Genomic DNA, 18,228 nt, shown 5'->3' on the forward strand with positions numbered 1-18,228 from the left:
ATAATCATTCTAGTGTTTAACTTATTGACAATGCCCCATCTTGCTACATAAACATAGAAACATAGAATGTGACGGCAAATAAGAACCATTCGGCCCATCTAGTCTGCCCAAGAAGAAACATCACTGATATTATCATACTTTTCCTGAAGGATCGCACAATTAACAAATATCTGTTTTATAAATATACTTTATTTATGCATTTTATTTCAAATTTTTGTAACATTTTCAGTATAATTATAATTCACAAGGTGAAGAAGAAAAATAAAAGAAAATGTTCAAGATAGCGATAGGGAGTGTGGAAAATGAAAGGGAAATTGTATAATTGAAAATATCAAAGCAGATGAAATAACCAGGTATAGGGGGTTATACGGCTTATAGGAAATGCTAATGTGGTAAACGATAGAGAAAAGTGACGTAAAAACTCAGTAAAGATAACTTGCTATCAAACATATTTGGATGTTTGGATAGGGCATTGTCTCTTTATTTGTTCCAAGTAGTGATGTAAGAGGTTAATAATTTCTTTTGTATTCTTGTCACATATAACTGGCCTGGGTTTAATACACCACTGATCAAACCCCTCCCAATGCCCTTTCTTAAATCCATTTTAATCCTCAGTATATTTATATATAAACACTATCTACCACCCTGGAGATAAAAAGTCAGAACTCTGTGATATGAGCTTGGAATTGTTTTGCTGAAATGAACCGGAGGATTGTTTGGGATCAAAGATTTACAAGGCTCATCAAGACCAAGTGTGGCTATTTTTATGATGTGAAGACTCATGCTCTCATTTTGAGTGCTCTGCTGATGTCACTAGCTGAAGATACCAGTATACACTTTTCATCCCAGATCTGAATAGAGCTCCGCTTTGACAATCTCTGCAATATTTGTAAGTAGAACAGTTTTTTTTGTATGTCTTTCTTAATCCACAGCTCGGGTGGCAAATTGATCTTTTAGTGGATAAGATTCGTGGAGCATAGTTCATTTCCAGATATTAGGCCCAGTTCAGTAACTTGTTAAAAATCGGTCATTTCTTTTTCTAACCTGTATATTTTGTATTAATCTTGTAATCTGTGGGGATGAAGATTTACAGATTGGACCATTGATAATTTTTGTCACAGATACTGAAATCTGTACTGTAGGTTAATGGGGTTACATTCAGTGTGAGTACACGGACCATACAAAAAGGTACTACCACTGTTTGCTTCCTGGACTGTTATTGGTAACTGCTACTATAATCACTTATTTAAAAACCATAATAGAATAGGAGAGGCTAATGTAATATTTTTATGAATAGAATTAATATAAATGAATTTCCACAGTAATATTTAGCATATTGCTGTAAAAGAAATTAGTTGGTTAAAACAGTTGTAACATCATTGCCTAAGGACAGAGAAACCCAGGTTTGAATCCCTGTCACACCACCTTACCAAAATAGCTTTAGTTAAAGGAGTTATTTTAGTTTATAGATCATCACTAAATTCTCAGTCATCCGGGAGTTTATTCACTTTGTTTTTGCAACCTTAGCGATACCTTCCTTGCATGTGACTTACACAGTCTACCAAGACATATTCTGTAAAGAGAGATCTAATGTTTAATCTTCCTATATTGAACAGTCTGTTTAATTTATAATGTATTAGCTGCTGCTCTGTTAATATCATTCTAAACCCTGCAGGATCCTGTGTGTGATTAAAGTTCAATTAACGCAAGAGATAACTTCTAAAGAAAACACATTGTGCTTAATGAAACCATTTTTTCAAGTTGGCTGGGAGCCACAGGCAGAGGACATGTGGCTAGGGCTGCATAAACAGAAACAAAAGTGATTTAGCTCATAAATGGCTGTTAATTGAGCAGTGAGACTGCAGGTACATGATCTACACACCAAAATTGCTTCATTGAGCTAAAGTTGTTTTGGTGCTTAGAGTGTCCCTAATCCAGTCTCGAAGTAGGGAAAAGGGGTTTTAGTATTCACAAGATATTTTAGTTAACACAGTAAGAGGTCTGAAGTGAGTTAATTTATCAAGGAAAAACTTGAAAAATACTTGAAAAATAAAGTGACGTTAAAGTGAAGTTGTAGTTAGAGCAACCCCATCATGGAACTGCCAATGTAGTTTGGCATGTGAGTAGTTTACAATATGTTGATTTAGGGGTTAAAGCGCATGCAGCTGAAAAACATGGCAAGTGTCATAGAAAATATATAGCATGATGTCATAACTTTATTTTCTGTGTTTTTAGGTGTTTATTTCTTATATAAAAATGGAAAAAGGGTTTACACTTTATGAAAGAGAAGAGGAAGAATCTGAACAGAAGAAACAAAGTCTTCAAATGGAATCCGCAACACTTAAGAGGAAATTTAGAACAAGGTTAGAATGAGTACAAGTGGAAAACGTTTCTTTGTGCACACAATCTGGAAAAAGGAAAGGATATGGTGTGTCTATCAGTACTGATTGTTATTATTAATCATATAAGGAAGGATGATGAGTTGTCTATGTCCCAGCGCAAGTTATTGGGTTACATACGTTGTTACACAGTACATTTATTTATTGTATTTTTTAGCAATGGATCACTTGTAGTAATTTATATTTTTGCAATTGTATACCATTACATGATTTATTGATTCAACAGTGTGAATGAGTGCAAGGGTAGGGACCTAGTGAACCACTGATTGTGAAGATCATAAATTGCCTTGGATGTATCAACATTCTTGAGTTTATCATAAACCTCAAATAGTGATGCAGTAAATATTGTGACCACAAACTACAAAATAAATAAGATACTTAAGGATATTGCCCCCCGTCGGTCAACTGGTGCTATATTTAGTAACCCCAGACTGACAGATGAGTTGTATGCAGCACTCAAAGTGAGCTGCATATATCCCTTTAAATCTATTTAGACCCCATGGCTAAGTGATCATGCTCAGCCACGGAGATTAAATATTCTAGAAAAAGTGATAGGTATCACTCACCTGGCTCAGAGTCTTGGGCACCTTGCTTAGTTTTGTGTCAATTATACAGGGTGACGCTCCCCAAACTATATAACTGGAATTTGGTAGCCAACTGGGGCCATTAAAAGTGCTATAACAATTATTTATTAAGACAAAATAAAATCAATTAAAATACAAAAATATAAAACCAACAGTGTATTGCACTTTTCAGTTAAAATGTCCTTCCAAGACACATTCGATCATGAGGCTATATCAGTTTGCAAATATAGAGTCCCAGTCCACAGTCCATTATTTAAAAATGCTTGCCCGATGACTTCCCACGGTCATATGATTGTTTCTAACCAATCATATGGGTTTGGGTAATTTGCCCTTAATTTGGGCCTCAGGAAATGACATCCTTCACCGCTCGCAATGCACGGAAATCATGTGTATCGATCCTTCATCCTGCCGAAAATGCCGTTACATCTATGGCAGCGCATCATTTCTGGTTTCGTAACCAGTTGGCAAATTGTGTCTGATCTTGACAGCGGTCTAATCAGCCATGTCGGAATAGGGCAAATATAAGGGCAACATGATGAACAACATGGTAGAAAGAGGCAATAAACATTCAGTCAATTCATTAGAAAGTATTTAGACCCTTCAATTTTTCCCATTTTTGTATGTTGCAGCCCTATGCTACAATTATTTAAGTTTACTTTTTTTCACTTCAATTTGCATTCAATAACCCATGACAACAAAGAAAAAAGTGATTTGTATAGATATAACTTGGTAAATAGGTGAAGCACATTTGGCAGTAGTTACAGCCTCAAGTCTTTTTGGGTATGATGCGACAAGCTTTGCACACCTAGATTTTAGTAGTTACTGCCATTCATCTCTGAAGTTCTGTTTGGTTCGATGGGGCCCGTCAGTGGACAACCATTTTCAACACAATACAATTATTTATTATTCTTTCTTCGTAATCTAAAATGTAAAAAACAAATTAAACCATAACCCAAACACCTGCATGTATAAGTACCATAAAATGTAAATAGAAAAGAATAGAAAGTCTCCTGCCTGAGGGTTTGGGAGGCTCCATTTACTTACCTGCATATTAGTTGTGGTTCTTTTTTTCCTTTCATTTGGAGGGGTTCTTGTCTTTACAAAAATGCTGGTGCTGTTTTCATTGACCTGTCACACTGGTTTTAACTGCTGTACTGGTTCATAAACAGAGGTGTAACTAGAGGTGTAACTAGAAACTACTGGACCCTGGTGCAAAAATTGGCCCGGGGTCCCAATCTCATGTGTTTCACCCCCCCCCCCCATGTCTCATTCCCTCCACCCAGCTCCTTCATGTGTCTCATTCTCATTCCCATGCCCAGACCCCCCCATGTGTCTCATTCCCTCCACCCCAAAGCCCCTCTGTGTGTCCCATCCCCTCTCCCCCCTCCATGTGTTCCATAACCATCCTCCAAACCCCACCCATCCATGTGTCCCATTCCCTTTCCCACTCAGCCCCGCCATGTGTTCCTTACCCTACTCTCTCCCAACCCCTCCCTGGGTCACATACCCTCCCCCCAGCCCTTCCACGTGTACCATTCCCTCTACCCCACTAGACTCTCCATGTGTCCCATTCCTCCTTCTCTCCCTCCCTCTCCCCTCCATGTGTTCCATATCCTCCCTCTTTCCCTCCTCCCCTCCATGTGTCCCATTCCTTCCTCTCTCTCCCCTCCCCTCCATGTGTCCCATTCCTTCCTCTCTCTCCCCTCCATGTGTCCCATTTTTCCCTCTCTCCCCCGCCCTTCCATGTGTCCCATACCCTCTCTCCCCCTTTCTTCCACGTGACCCATACCCTCCCTCTCTCCCCCATCCAGGTGTCCTATACCCTCACTCTCTCTCCTCCAGGTGTCCCATACCCTCACTCTCAATCCCCTCCCCTCCATGTGTCCCATTCTTCCCTCTCTCCCCCTCCCCTCAAGGTGTCCCATACCCTCCCTCTCCCCCCCCTCCATGTGTCCATACCCTCCCTAGATCCCCCCTCTTCCCTTAATGTGTCCCATTCACCCATCTCCCCCACCCCTTCAGCTGTCCCATACCCTCTCTCTGCCCCCCCTCCCCTCCATGTGTTCCATACCCTCCCTCTGTCCCCCCCCCCTCCATGTGTCCCATTTCTCCCTCTCTCCTCCCTCCCCTCCATGTGTCCCATTCCTACCTCTATCCCCCCTTCTCTACCTGGTTCTCTGCCACGGTTCCTGGTCTGACAGGAAGTGCTCTCATAGTGAGCACTTCCTGTCAGACTGCTTGGCCATGCTACACACAGGCAGAAGGGGAGCAGCACAACGCTCCCCTCCTACTAGACACCCGGAACCGCGGACCCAGGCCGGTGCAGCTGTGCACCGTCCAGGAGGTATCCATGTGGCCCATGGTCGCAGAGGTAGCAACCGTGGTAGGTATGCCACTGTTCACATATATAGACTTAACAATAAAAAAAGAAAAAGAAAAGTGACAGATCACTGACTCGGCATTAAACAGACACTATAGTCTGAAAGCCTGAAAGGTCTGCAGCTTTTGCAAGCTGTTTTTAAATATATCCCCAAAGAAAAAAATCTTAAATATATGTACATTTTCATTAGGGGTATATCTACTAAAGATACTTTATTTTGTGTTTTTCCCAATGGTGTTTTTCTTTAACCCCTTATGGGCCAAGGCTATTTTGAGATGCAAGGCCTTTTTGGCACTTTTGCCATGTTTTTTTTTTGGGGGGGGGGGGGTTTGCCATTCTACCACAATATCCAATTTCTGTTCAGGTGCACCCATACATATTTTATATATATATATATATATATATATATATATATATATATATATATAGCCTTTTAAAAGAGAAATAGGGCCTTCTTTTGATACCCTATGTGTATACTTAACACAATATTAAATAGGAATATAATATTAAAAACTGAAGAAAAAAATACATATTTTTTTTCTCAGTTTTACATTTAATAATTGCTACACACCAAGTGCAACTAAATAAAATAACTCAAAATAGATTAACTAATTAGTTTTGATTGTTAAAATGCCCAATGTGTCTAAGATTTCAATACATTATTACAAGTTATAAAACAAATACTGTAAGGAGTCAGTTATGTTTTTAAAGCTAAAATTTGACATGCTGAGAGGTACAACTTTTATAGCAGTCACATAATCCAAAACTGCTATAAAAATATATATATATATTTGTTGAAAGTACATTCCCCATTTTTTTTTCCGATGTATCATTTTTATTGAAGTTTTACATAGAAAACAATACATCCATTTATCAATAAGTCAACACGGTGCAATGATAACATGAATACATAGTTATGTCATATCAATAGATACATTTATACATTCACAATGATGATCTGTAGCTAAGTAACCATACATATTATCAAAGCACAGTTCTTTCCATGAGACTGTATAGTAGCTTAACTGTGAAATAACTAAATAGATAATGCTTTCAGTTCTATCATGCACAGAATAGAGTGGGAGGTGTTATGTACCGGTGTTATCCTCAAAAAGTTTTATGTGTACCATGTAGCCAATACTGATATCAGGTGTGATGATCATGAAATGCGGGAAACAATGGAAAGAAAAAAAAAAAAAAAAAACTAAGGAAGGAAGAGGAAAAGGGCTAAATAGGAGGAAACCGAGATCATTGTGAAAGGGGCATGAGTGGTCCAAGCTGTGGAACTCACAGCCCCAACTACATCATCCATTCCTACCATGGAGCCGCTAAGCGTATATACCACAGATATCATGTGTTGCATCTATGTGGATTTTTTTTTCTTTTCCTCAATCATCGGTAGCATATGTAGGGGACTTTATCAAGTACCTCTTGTATTAAGGGAGGCACTGCTTACTTTCCAGTGGCCATCATTGCTTATTTTCATTGCCAACAGGAGGTGAACAAGCACTGTTGTTTAAGGGTTTTATGGAGTGCTGGAATTATTTGTAACAAATAAAGTTTTGGCAGAAACGGTAGGTCTACTTGCGTAACGTCCGTTATAAGCTTTGCTACATGACACCAAAAGGACATCAATTTGGGGCATTCCCAAAAGATGTGTAGGATTGTTCCCAATCCTCTTCCGCATCTCCAACAGGTAGATGATAAGTTGTCATACATTTTCGCCAGTTTTTGAGGGACCAAATACCATCTCATGAGTAATTTATAGTAAGACACTGCACCGCTGCCGTGAGGGACTTTAAAGGCTTTGGGACCTGGCTGCAAATCATCAAGGAGATAATTAAATGTTGGTGATAGCATGCGGCCGGACCTACAAGTGCAACAAATGTCTTAAGTGAGCTCCTATGGAGCCTTGTGGATAATACAGCTCTGGGTGCAGACCATAACACTTGGCAGAGGTAGTGAGGGAGCACAGGGCCATACAGGGACAGCCCCCTTATTGGCAGAGCCAGTACCCCACTTTTAGACAAGGGGCAGTCAAATTTAAGCTCTTTTTCAACCATGTAATACCTAACAGTGCCACTGTTCAGGTATCACACTTGTTAAGATTTTCAAATGTATTTTTTTTTTTGTAGTCACAAAGATTTTTTTTTTTTATTACACAGCATATCAGAAGCACAAGCAACTAATTATCATATTAATGTAACTTTACTGCAAGATTATTACTCCCAGTAAATCAACATTATGCTGACTGGAAAGCAGTATCAGTCTGGTATAAAATCAAGTCCAAGGACTTAATTCCCCGTCTGACCATGATTGTTGTATTGTTCTTTTAGACATCACAAGACCTCTGAATGTGTCCTGAGGTATCTGGCACCAAGACATTAGCAGCAGATCATTTTTTGTCCTCCAAGGTACCCTTGTGGGGCCTCCATTAACCTGTTGTGTTGTCCCAGCACATCTCACAGATGCTCAATTGGATTGAGATCTGGGTAATCTGGAGGCCAATGCAACACATATCATATATTCTTTGTCATGTTCCTCAAACCAGTTCTGAAAATGTTTGCAGTGTTACAGAGTGCATTATTTTGCTAAATGAGGCTACTGGCAACAGGGAACGCCATGGCCATGTGTGTGGTCTGCTACAATCTCCAAGTAGGTATTCAAGGGCATAACTAGAAATCTCATGGCCCTCATGCAATAATCTGTTGAGGCCCCCTCCCCCCACTAGAGAGCAGAGGTGGCCAATATGTAGATCCCCAGCTTCCATACATATCCCATGATGCTTTTCCTGCTGTGGATCTACGATTTACCCATACCCGTATGCAGTATGTAAATGTAAGCATGTTTTTGTGTGTTGTGAATGTTTGTTTATTTGTGTAAAATGCTGATTTGTGAATACAAGGGGTCTGTTTGTGTAGTGTTGCCATTTGAATGTAGGACTGTTTTGTTTACAGTGCTAGTATTTGAATCCAGGGTGTGTTTGTCTGTAATATTGGTGATTGCATGCAAATACATACAGTTGCAAGAAAAAGTATGTGAACCCTTTGGAATGATATGAATTTCTGCACAAATTGGTCATAAAATGTGATCTGATCATCTAAGTCACAACAATAGACAATCACAGTCTGCTTAAACTAATAACACACAAATAATGAAATGTTGCCATGTTTTTATTGAACACACCATGTAAACATTCACAGTGCAGGTGGAAAAAGTATGTGAACCCCTAGACTAATGACATCTCCAAGAGCTAATTGGAGATGTCAGCCAACTGGAGTCCAATCAATGAGATGAGATTGGAGGTGTTGGTTACAGCTGCCCTGCCCTATAAAAAACACACACCAGTTCTGGGTTTGCTTTTCACAAGAAGCATGGCCTGATGTGAATGATGCCTCGCACAAAAGAGCTCTCTGAAGACCTACGATTAAGAATTGTTGACTTGCATAAAGCTGGAAAGGGTTATAAAAGTATCTCCAAATGCCTTGCTGTTCATCAGTCCACAGTAAGACAAATTGTTTATAAATGGAGAAAGTTCAGCACTGCTGCTACTCTCCCTAGGAGTGGCCGTCCTGTAAAGATGACTGCAAGAGCACAGCGCAGACTGCTCAATGAGGTGAAGAAGAATCCTAGAGTGTCAGCTAAAGAATTACAAAAGTCACTGGCAAATGCTAGCATCCCTGTTAGCGAATCTACAATACGTAAAACACTAAACAAGAATGGATTTCATTGGAGGATACCACAGAGGAAGCCACTGCTGTCCAAACAAAACATTGCTGCACGTTTACAGTTTGCACAAGAGCACCTGGATGTTCCAATATATTCTGTGGACAGATTAAACCAAAGTTGAGTTGTTTGGAAGAAACACACAACACTATGTGTGGCGAAAAATAGGCACAGCACACCAACATCAAGACCTCATCCCAACTGTGAAGTGTGGTGTTGGGGGCATCATGGTTTGGGGATGCTTTGCTGCGTCAGGGCCTGGACGGATTGCTATCATCGAAAGGGAAAATGAATTCCCAAGTTTATAAAGACATTTTGCAGGAGAACTTAAGGCCATCTGTCTACCAGCTGAAGCTCAACAGAAGATGGGTGTTGCAACAGGACAATGACCCAAAGCATAGAAGTAAATCAACAACAGAATGGCTTAAACAGAAGAAAATACGCCTTCTGAAGTGGCCCAGTCAGAGTCCTGACCTCAACCCGATTGAGATGCTCTGGCATGACCTCAAGAAAGCGATTCACACCAGACATCCCAAGAATATTGCTGAACTGAAACAGTTCTGTAAAGAGAAATGGTCAAGAATTACTCCTGACCGTTGTGCACGTCTGATCTGCAACTACAGGAAACATTTGGTTGAAGTTATTGCTGCCAAAGGAGGCTCAACCAGTTATTAAATCCAATGGTTTACATACTTTTTCCACCTGCACTGTGAATGTTTACATGGTGTGTTCAATAAAAACATGGCAACATTTCATTCTTTGTGTGTTATTAGTTTAAGCAGACTGTGATTGTCTATTGTTGTGACTTAGATGATGATCAGATCACATTTTATGACCAATTTGTGCAGAAATCCATATCATTCCAAAGGGTTCACATACTTTTTCTTGCAACTGTATGTACTACCACACACATACAGGAGCACATTGCAATACATTCAAATGCAAATACACTGCCAACAAATTACCGCAGACATATATACACACAGCTACACTATGATACACACAGATTGACACACATATACAGTTAAATTGACACATAATGGCATACATGCAAGATTTCCACATTTCAGATCCACATTTTCAGATACACACACAGACTCAAAATTAACTGGCACACTGACACACATGCACAGATACATACACTGACACACATAAATTCTGACACATATACACAGATACATACACTGACATATAGAAACACTTACCATCTTTATCAGTAAAAATAAGCCTGCCTGACCCCTGCCTCCATCCCTTGTTTGGCGGAACCTCACAGCACCACCTGCCCTGGTGGTACAGTGCTGCAGTTGCTGTTACGTGATACATGGTGGTCTGGTGATATAACTTCCACCCTTTCTACTAACCCTCTATGATATGCTTTCCCTCACGGTTTCAACGTTCAGTATTAAATCAGTGCAGGATGGAAATTCCCTCAATTGCGCACTGACTCACCAGCTGAGTACTGGAGCTTCGAGGGAGAGAATATCACAAAGGGAGAAGAGGTGCAGAGTGTCAGTTATACCAACAGACCACCAGAGACCTGGTTGAGGAATGGAGCCAGCGCTAGACTCTTTGCAGGGTAGCAGCAGGCAAACAAACTTAGTAGAGTAAGCTGACTGCTGCTGCCCTGCTTGCAAATTCAATTTCTTATGGGCCACTCTGACAGGCAGAATTTTAGGTCCCAGTTGCAGTTGCAACCTTTGCGACCATTGCGACCCTGGTAGTTCCACCACTTTAGGTGGTATGTGTCAAAGTAGCATTCACATGAATTCCAAGTCCCAAGGTTTCCCAGCAGAACATTGCTTAGAGCATGACACTGTCTCTGCTGATCTGTCTTCTTCTAATAGTGTATCCTGCTTGCATCTCTTCCCCAAGTAAACACCGTACATACTCGAGTATAAGCCGACCCGAATATAAGCCGAGGCCCCTAATTTTACCACAAAAAAACTTTTTGACTCGAGTATAAGCCTAGGGTGGGAAATGCAGCAGCTACTGGTAAATTTCAAAAATAAAAATAGATACCAATAAAATTACTGTAATTGAGGCATCAGTAGGCTAAATGATTTTGAATATTTATTTCAAAGAAAAACAATAACTAGCTCTGTAAGTGGGAAAAGAGGGTTAAAAGTGACTTGTTGCAAGTTTAAAGAGGAACTGTCCCTTGACAGTTAGCTATGGGTTGTGCTATCTATAGCATGAAAATCGAACTTGTTTTTATTTTAACACTTTATATGCCATCCAGGGCAAACTAGGTACAGCATATATTAAATTAAAAAGGGCAAACATGCACACAGTCAGTAAAAGTGCTGCATATTTAAAACCGTGACACTTTGATATAGTTGTATCAAATGGAGAGTTTCATGGTTGTGTTTCTTTCCCCAGTGGATTGTATACACATGTCTTTATTCTCAGATACTATAGCTTATCGAAGAATACAGACAGTGTGCAGAGAAAAAATGAAAATACTCTGTATTAAACAGCTGCTGCTGTGACAGAGTTAATAGAATTACAAACAAAATGTTACACTAGCAATATTATGTGCTTCCATTAAAGTAACTGACCCCAAATGAAGTAAAAGGGAATACTGTCTCCATATACAGAACCTGAAACAGGGAAGTTTGCAGTGAAATGACGTGAGTAAAGATAGAATGAAATAGATGAAAAGATGTAAAGATGAATAAAAAAAAATTGCTGAAAAAGTCGGCTTATACACGAGTATTTACGATAATGCTCACACACCTGGCCATCCACCTGATCTAAAAGAAAACATGATTCACCAGATCAGGCAAACTTCTTCCATTGCTCCATGGTCAAGTTCTGATACTCACATCCCCAATGAAAGTGCTTTTGGTAGTTGACAGGATCATCATGGGAACACAGGCTGGTCTGCAGCTACGTAGTCCCATATGCAGCAAACTGTGATGTTCTGTGTGTACTGATACCTTTCTATCATGGCCAGCATTAAGTGTTTCAGCAATTTGTACTATAGTAGCTCTTCTGTGTGATCGGAGCAGACGATCTTGCCCTTGCTCCCCATGTGCATCAATGAGCCTTGGTCACCCATGACCCTGGCCGGTTCACCTGTTCTTTATCCTTGCACCAATTTTGGTAGGTACTAAACACTGCATACTGGGAACACCACACAAGACTTGTCATTTTTGGAGATGCCCTGGCCTAGTTGTCTAGCATTCACTATTTGGCCCTTGTCAAAGACACTCAGATCTTTTTGCTTGCCTGTTTTTCCTGCTTTCAACACACAAAATTCAAGAACTGACTGTTCACCTGTTGCCTAATATAGCCCGTGCCTTTGTAACAATAAAATAAATGTTATTCACTTCACCTGTCAGTGTTTTTAAGGTTGTAGCTAATTAGTGTATATCATTAAATTCCATATACTCAAGAGACATTGTACAATTCATCATAAATAGATCCTTTATTATTTGAAGCAAGTGTTTTGATATCCAGTTGCTATCTCCAAAGAATGCAGTATGCAGCTGTCACAGCAGACGTGACTTTGTGGAGACACACTAACAAAGAAAATCACTATAAAGACTTAGACATCAATCAAAACGTGAAAAATAAATAAATAAAATCACACATGAAAACTGTCACTCATCTACACCTCTTTATCCTGAAACTGGGCGCCTCCAACTCAGGTACCTGTCATTCATTTTTATAAGTGATGACATCATCAGACTAGGTATTAGTTAAAATGTTTTATTTGCAGTTCATTTAATTAATAAAGTGGTCTATTCATATCTGCATCATTAAAAGCTGTAGTTTATTGTGTATGATCATGTATGGTTATTACAATGATTTAAAGCACTATGATTTCATCAAGATATAACTTGTCAGTGTTGCAAATATTTTTGCACTATTTGAACATGGTTTGACTGCCTTTGCACATGGCATTTTGGTTGTAAGTAATCATTTTTACCCTAAAAGTACTGCTTGTGCATGTGTTCGCTGAGAAAGTTTTATTTTTGGGACAAAACAATGTTTGGTTTTATTCAATAATCCTGCCTTGTACCTTCTTTAATTTGTGGCCAGCCTTTTACTTTGTTGTAATTGTTAAGTTAAAGGTAATAAGTATAGAGAGAGCATGTGGAGAAGATGAGAAATTAAACAATGTTTAACGTGTGTTTTCCCTCTTAGTATACGTTTGCCCTTTTTTTGTCTCATCTGAATTGGATTGTGATGTAATTTACTAAATATTTCAATTTAAAATAAAAGGTATCTCATATCATGAAAAAAACCTGAAGACAACTTATAGGACCTAAATATAGGTTATTTTACATGTTTATTCAAAGGTATAAATTCCAGAAATGTGACATTTCCCCTTTAAATAACCTACTGGAATGTGAATAAAAAGCTCTAATGAGAAAACAAAAAAAATATTGTTATTTAATAAAGACAGAATTGTTGGGAATTCAAAATGAATTCAAAGTTAATTTCATATTTAAGGAAAAAAGGCCAAACTGGAAAAAATAAACATGTCATCTTTGCTTCTAACTTGGGCACTTTGACCTCAAATGTAAAATTCTCTTTAATTTATCAGCAATTCTCACTTTAGTGAATAACCCTGTTGCAAAAAAATTGTATTGTCTTTTCTCATTGTCCCTTTGTTTCTACTTTTCCTGTTAGTGAAGAAGAATTTGATGATATTCCAGTATCTACAGTAGATTATTCTATAGCGCGAGCTGAACAAGTTTTGAGATCTACCTGGTAAGTCCAAAGGTCTACATGTCTTGAAAATTAGAAAGCGTAGAGATCATTTATACAAATAATTGCTTTATAAAGATTTAGAAGATGATTATGGATGTTTATTTTGTTTGTCCCAATTTTAGAACTTTGCATCAGAATTCCTCTTTGTAAATAACATTCTTTATTGTATTTTGTATGCTTGATAAAAAAAAAATTAAAAAAAATGATGTGTGTTAAATCCTGAAGCACCACATATCATTTGTAGACCATCTGTAACACTAAATATAATATTATTATTTTAAAGAGCAGCCTGGTTTCTTTAACTGAAAAAAAGAAGATTGTGGAATAATGTAGAAAATTCCAGATAAACAAACTTTACATTATTTGCAAACACAGAGAATTTTTCTGTGTTGTCCTCAATACATGAAATGCTACCTAGACTCTTCAGATGTGATGCATAAGAATTAATATACACATATTCATTCCAGGGCGAAATGGGAACCCAGAGACTTGTGGTTAGAAACCAGAGATGAGAAAAGTACTGGATACAGAAATGACATGAAGAAGTTTGAAATCAAGGTTACAGAGTCTTGCAGGGCCTTGCGTGTGAGAGCTGACCATAAGGCCTTGCGTAGAGTGGTAAGTGATCTTGAAGACTATGCAGTACCTACATTTGAAAGCAGTGCCAGGTTGATAAACATGTAAGGTGCTCATACTGCAAAACAGATGTATCAAGTGTTATTGTAAAATAAAATATATAAAGTCCCCATGCAGCAAAACAAATGTATTAAGTGTTAATCAAAAGTATTAATAACATGATATGGTAGATTTATAAAAGCGTTCTGTTCTAATAGGTGGTTTAAAGTACTAAAAGTACAACTAGCTGGAATATTTGATTACTCAGAGCACAACAAATACAGCCACAAACAACATACAGCACACTCAGCAACCTCACATACACACTGCAATCCTGAGACACGGCACCCCTCACATAAATTTCAACTTACACACACACTGCACACTGCAGACACACATACACAAATGCACACTGCACCCCCCCCACACACACACACACACTACATGCCCATACACTGCTCCCCTCACACACACTTCTCCCCCCACACACACTGCAATCCTGACACCTGACACACACACTGCACCCCGCAGACACACTGCGTCCCTACACACACACTGCACCTGACACACTGCACCCCACACACACTGCAACCCCACACACCCCACTCCTTATACACATACTGCACTCCTCATGCGCACACTGTAGTCCTCATGCGCACACACTTCAGTCCTCATGCACACACACTGCACCCATCTCACACACACACCATACCCCTCACACATACACAATGCACCCCCACACATACCACACCACTCACGCACACACTTCTCCTCACCCACACACACTTCAGTCCTCATGCACACACACATCACACAAATACTGCACCAATCACACACACATTGCACCCTTCACACACACATTGCACTCCTACACACATTACACATTACAATCCAGACACACACACACTACATCCCTTATACAAACACTAGATCCCCTACATAGCTCTGGATCCTCCACCCACCAACACACACATTATATCTCCTATGCAAACTCTGGGTCCTCCATACACATATTAGATCCCCTATTGGCACACACTACACCACCTATACGCAGGGCCGCCATGTGTAGTGGCTGCATCAGGGCCCGCACAATGATAGGGCCCATACGATGGGCCCTATATCTTCAGGGGCCAGGTAGTGCTGCGGCTGTGTAATAGCGCAACCATGTCCCTTTAAAAAGGGCTTAAAAAAAGGGCTGGTCACTTCCTCCCAGCTTACTCCGCATGGAAGGGAGGAGAGACAGCGTGGAGGCCGTGAAGAGGGAGAGTCAGCCGACTCCGATCAGCCCCAACCACCCTTCTGCAATGAAAAGGTAAGAAACAGGAAGGTGACTAAAAAAAATAGATGTGTGTGTCAGTGTGTCAGTATGTATGTATGTATATCAGTACCTATGTCGGTCAGTATGTTGGTCAGTATGTTTATAAGTATGTCTATCTGTATGTATGTATGTCTGTCAGTATGTCTGTATGTATGTATGTATGTATGTCAGTATGTCTTTCAGTATGTCTGTCAGTATGTCCGTATGTATGTCTGTATGTCTGTCAGTATGTATGTATGTATATGTATTTGTATTTCAGTATGTATGTATATATATATATATATATGTATGTCAGTATGTATGTATGTGTGTGTCTGTATGTCCTTGCGCATGTATGTGTCTGTGTGTCACTATCTATGGCTGTGTGTCTGTATATGTGTGTATGTGTGTATCAGTATGTCTGTTTCATTATGTATGTCAGCATGTGTGTATCTTTGTGTGTGTGTGTGTATCTGTGTCCTTTTGCACCAGTGCTAATGTTTGTGCCTGTGTGTGTATTCCTGTGGATAAGATTTGGAGGTGGACTCTGGGGGCGGGCTTGGAGGTGGGCCCAGACCTTAAGCTCTGTTAGGGGCCCCAAAACTAACACACACAGTAACACACACACACTGACACACTAGCAGACACACACTCAATAACAGACACACAATTAGCACACTCAGTAACAGACACACACACACACACACACAGTAACACACACACTGACACACAAAAATTAACACACAGACACTAACACACATATACACACACACTCATATTTTAAAAAAAAATGTAATCCCCCAGCCTTGCTACCTTTGGGAGTGCTGAGGGGATTTCCTGGGGTCCAGTGGGGCTGCCCGGCAACCGGTCCTGCAGACGGCGAGGGAGCACTGATCCTCCTGTTCAGCTCCCTCGCGCGCCGCTTACTGATGCCGGAGCCGGAATGACGTCATATTCCGGCTCCGGCATCACTGCGGTGTGCGTGAGGAAGCTGGGCAGAGAACACTCAGGGGAGAAATCTCCCTTGCGCGCCTGCCCGCCATGTAACGCCACTGCCAGCCTTGGGGGGCCCTGAGATGGCCAGCTCCTGGGCCCCCCAGGAGAAGAGGATGATAAACTGGTGTACATACCTGGTCGCAGGGTGGCCGGGCCCCCTGGTGGACCGGGCCCCCTGGTGGGCCTGGCACCCCTGGTGGGCCGGGCACCCCTGCGGCCGCGGTCTGTACGCCAGTGTCCCCTATGCACACTATGCACCCTATATATACACACACTCTCTACAGCCCCTAGTCACACATATTACACCACAAACACAACGACTGAAACAAACATATTTACACAATGCCACACCACAATCAGTTCACTCTACATACATGCAATCCCACAAGCAGACTCCAAACACGCATGCACAATATGCTTTTGCTAGTCCTTTTGTCCTTTGGTATCCTACTTATTGAGACACCAGAGACAAATCACAAGCAAACACAGTGCAATCATTTTAATACATTTGCTTGTGCTATGCAGAACAACACAGAGCCCTTTTCTCATCAGCAGCAGGATCTGCACATGGGCTGCTCTGGAAGATCATTGAACCAACATGCTCACTTTGAGAGGGGGATTGCTTGTCATTGATGATGACAAAACACACCATCCTCTCTGGCCCTGGCCCCTTCTTAGTGGGCCACTGTGATTAAAAAATGCCCAGGCCAAATTTTTTCCCCAGTCCGGCCCTACAACACATAGTTACCGGTAGTTAGCAGGCAGGAAAAATACTAATGAAGGGAGAAAAAGACTGGCAGAGAAACTTCCTGAAAAGACTTCAGGAAAAAAGGAAGATCGACTGGCAGAGGTAGAGAGACTAGTGAAGGAAAACAGAAGGTATAAATGGACTGATCATAGATGTAGCATAAATGAGCAGAACGGACACCATACTGGATTTTTCTCCTAGGGTGGCATGAATCTTTGCACTGACACTACAGTCAATCCATTTAATGATTTTCTTTGATACTCTATGATAGTTAGCTCTGCTCTCAACTAAATCCAAGGTATAAAAAAGGGGGTATAATAGGTGCTCACTCCAATACACAATAAAAATAGGCTGTGGTACCTAATGCAAGGATTCCCAACCTTGTAACAAAAGGATATAAAAAAGAAGGAAGGGAACCGCGCCCCAAATAGTGATTAATATATAAAATATACGTACATAGAAATTATGAACAATTCTTGTTTTTCCTCAAACATAAAAACAAAGAAAATACATCATAGTGTAGTATATTAAAATAAGGAAAAAATTGTGGAGTAGGTTGAAGTAGTTTGCACTCACATTTAGTAGAGCTTTCCAGGAGCTCTACCTTAATATGGCTTGGACGGAATTATCCCCGTCTAAGGATCTGTGTCACAGCGGATACTTCCAAACTTTCAATAGTGGTGGTGTTTATAAAAGAAATAAAAAAGAGCTCCAATGGTATAGTATATACTGATAAAATGTGTAGAAATATAAATGGAGGG

The 18,228-nt window shown here is 40.1% G+C and overlaps 1 protein-coding gene across 1 annotated transcript in view; it reads left to right on the top strand.

Annotated features, from left to right (window-relative positions):
• The first annotated feature begins 668 nt into the window (after positions 1 to 668).
• Positions 669 to 18,228, top strand: part of MYOM3 (myomesin 3) — a 152,250-nt gene continuing 134,690 nt past the window's right edge. Inside the window, exons 1-4 of the mRNA XM_063456551.1 lie at positions 669 to 889; positions 2,236 to 2,363; positions 13,731 to 13,811; positions 14,279 to 14,429. Coding sequence (XP_063312621.1) covers positions 2,257 to 2,363; positions 13,731 to 13,811; positions 14,279 to 14,429 — 339 coding nt within the window. The 5' untranslated portion in view covers positions 669 to 889; positions 2,236 to 2,256. The remainder of the gene's footprint in view (positions 890 to 2,235; positions 2,364 to 13,730; positions 13,812 to 14,278; positions 14,430 to 18,228) is intronic.

This window comes from Pelobates fuscus, chromosome 1, assembly GCF_036172605.1.
Source record: "Pelobates fuscus isolate aPelFus1 chromosome 1, aPelFus1.pri, whole genome shotgun sequence".
NCBI classification, from domain to species: domain Eukaryota; kingdom Metazoa; phylum Chordata; class Amphibia; order Anura; family Pelobatidae; genus Pelobates; species Pelobates fuscus.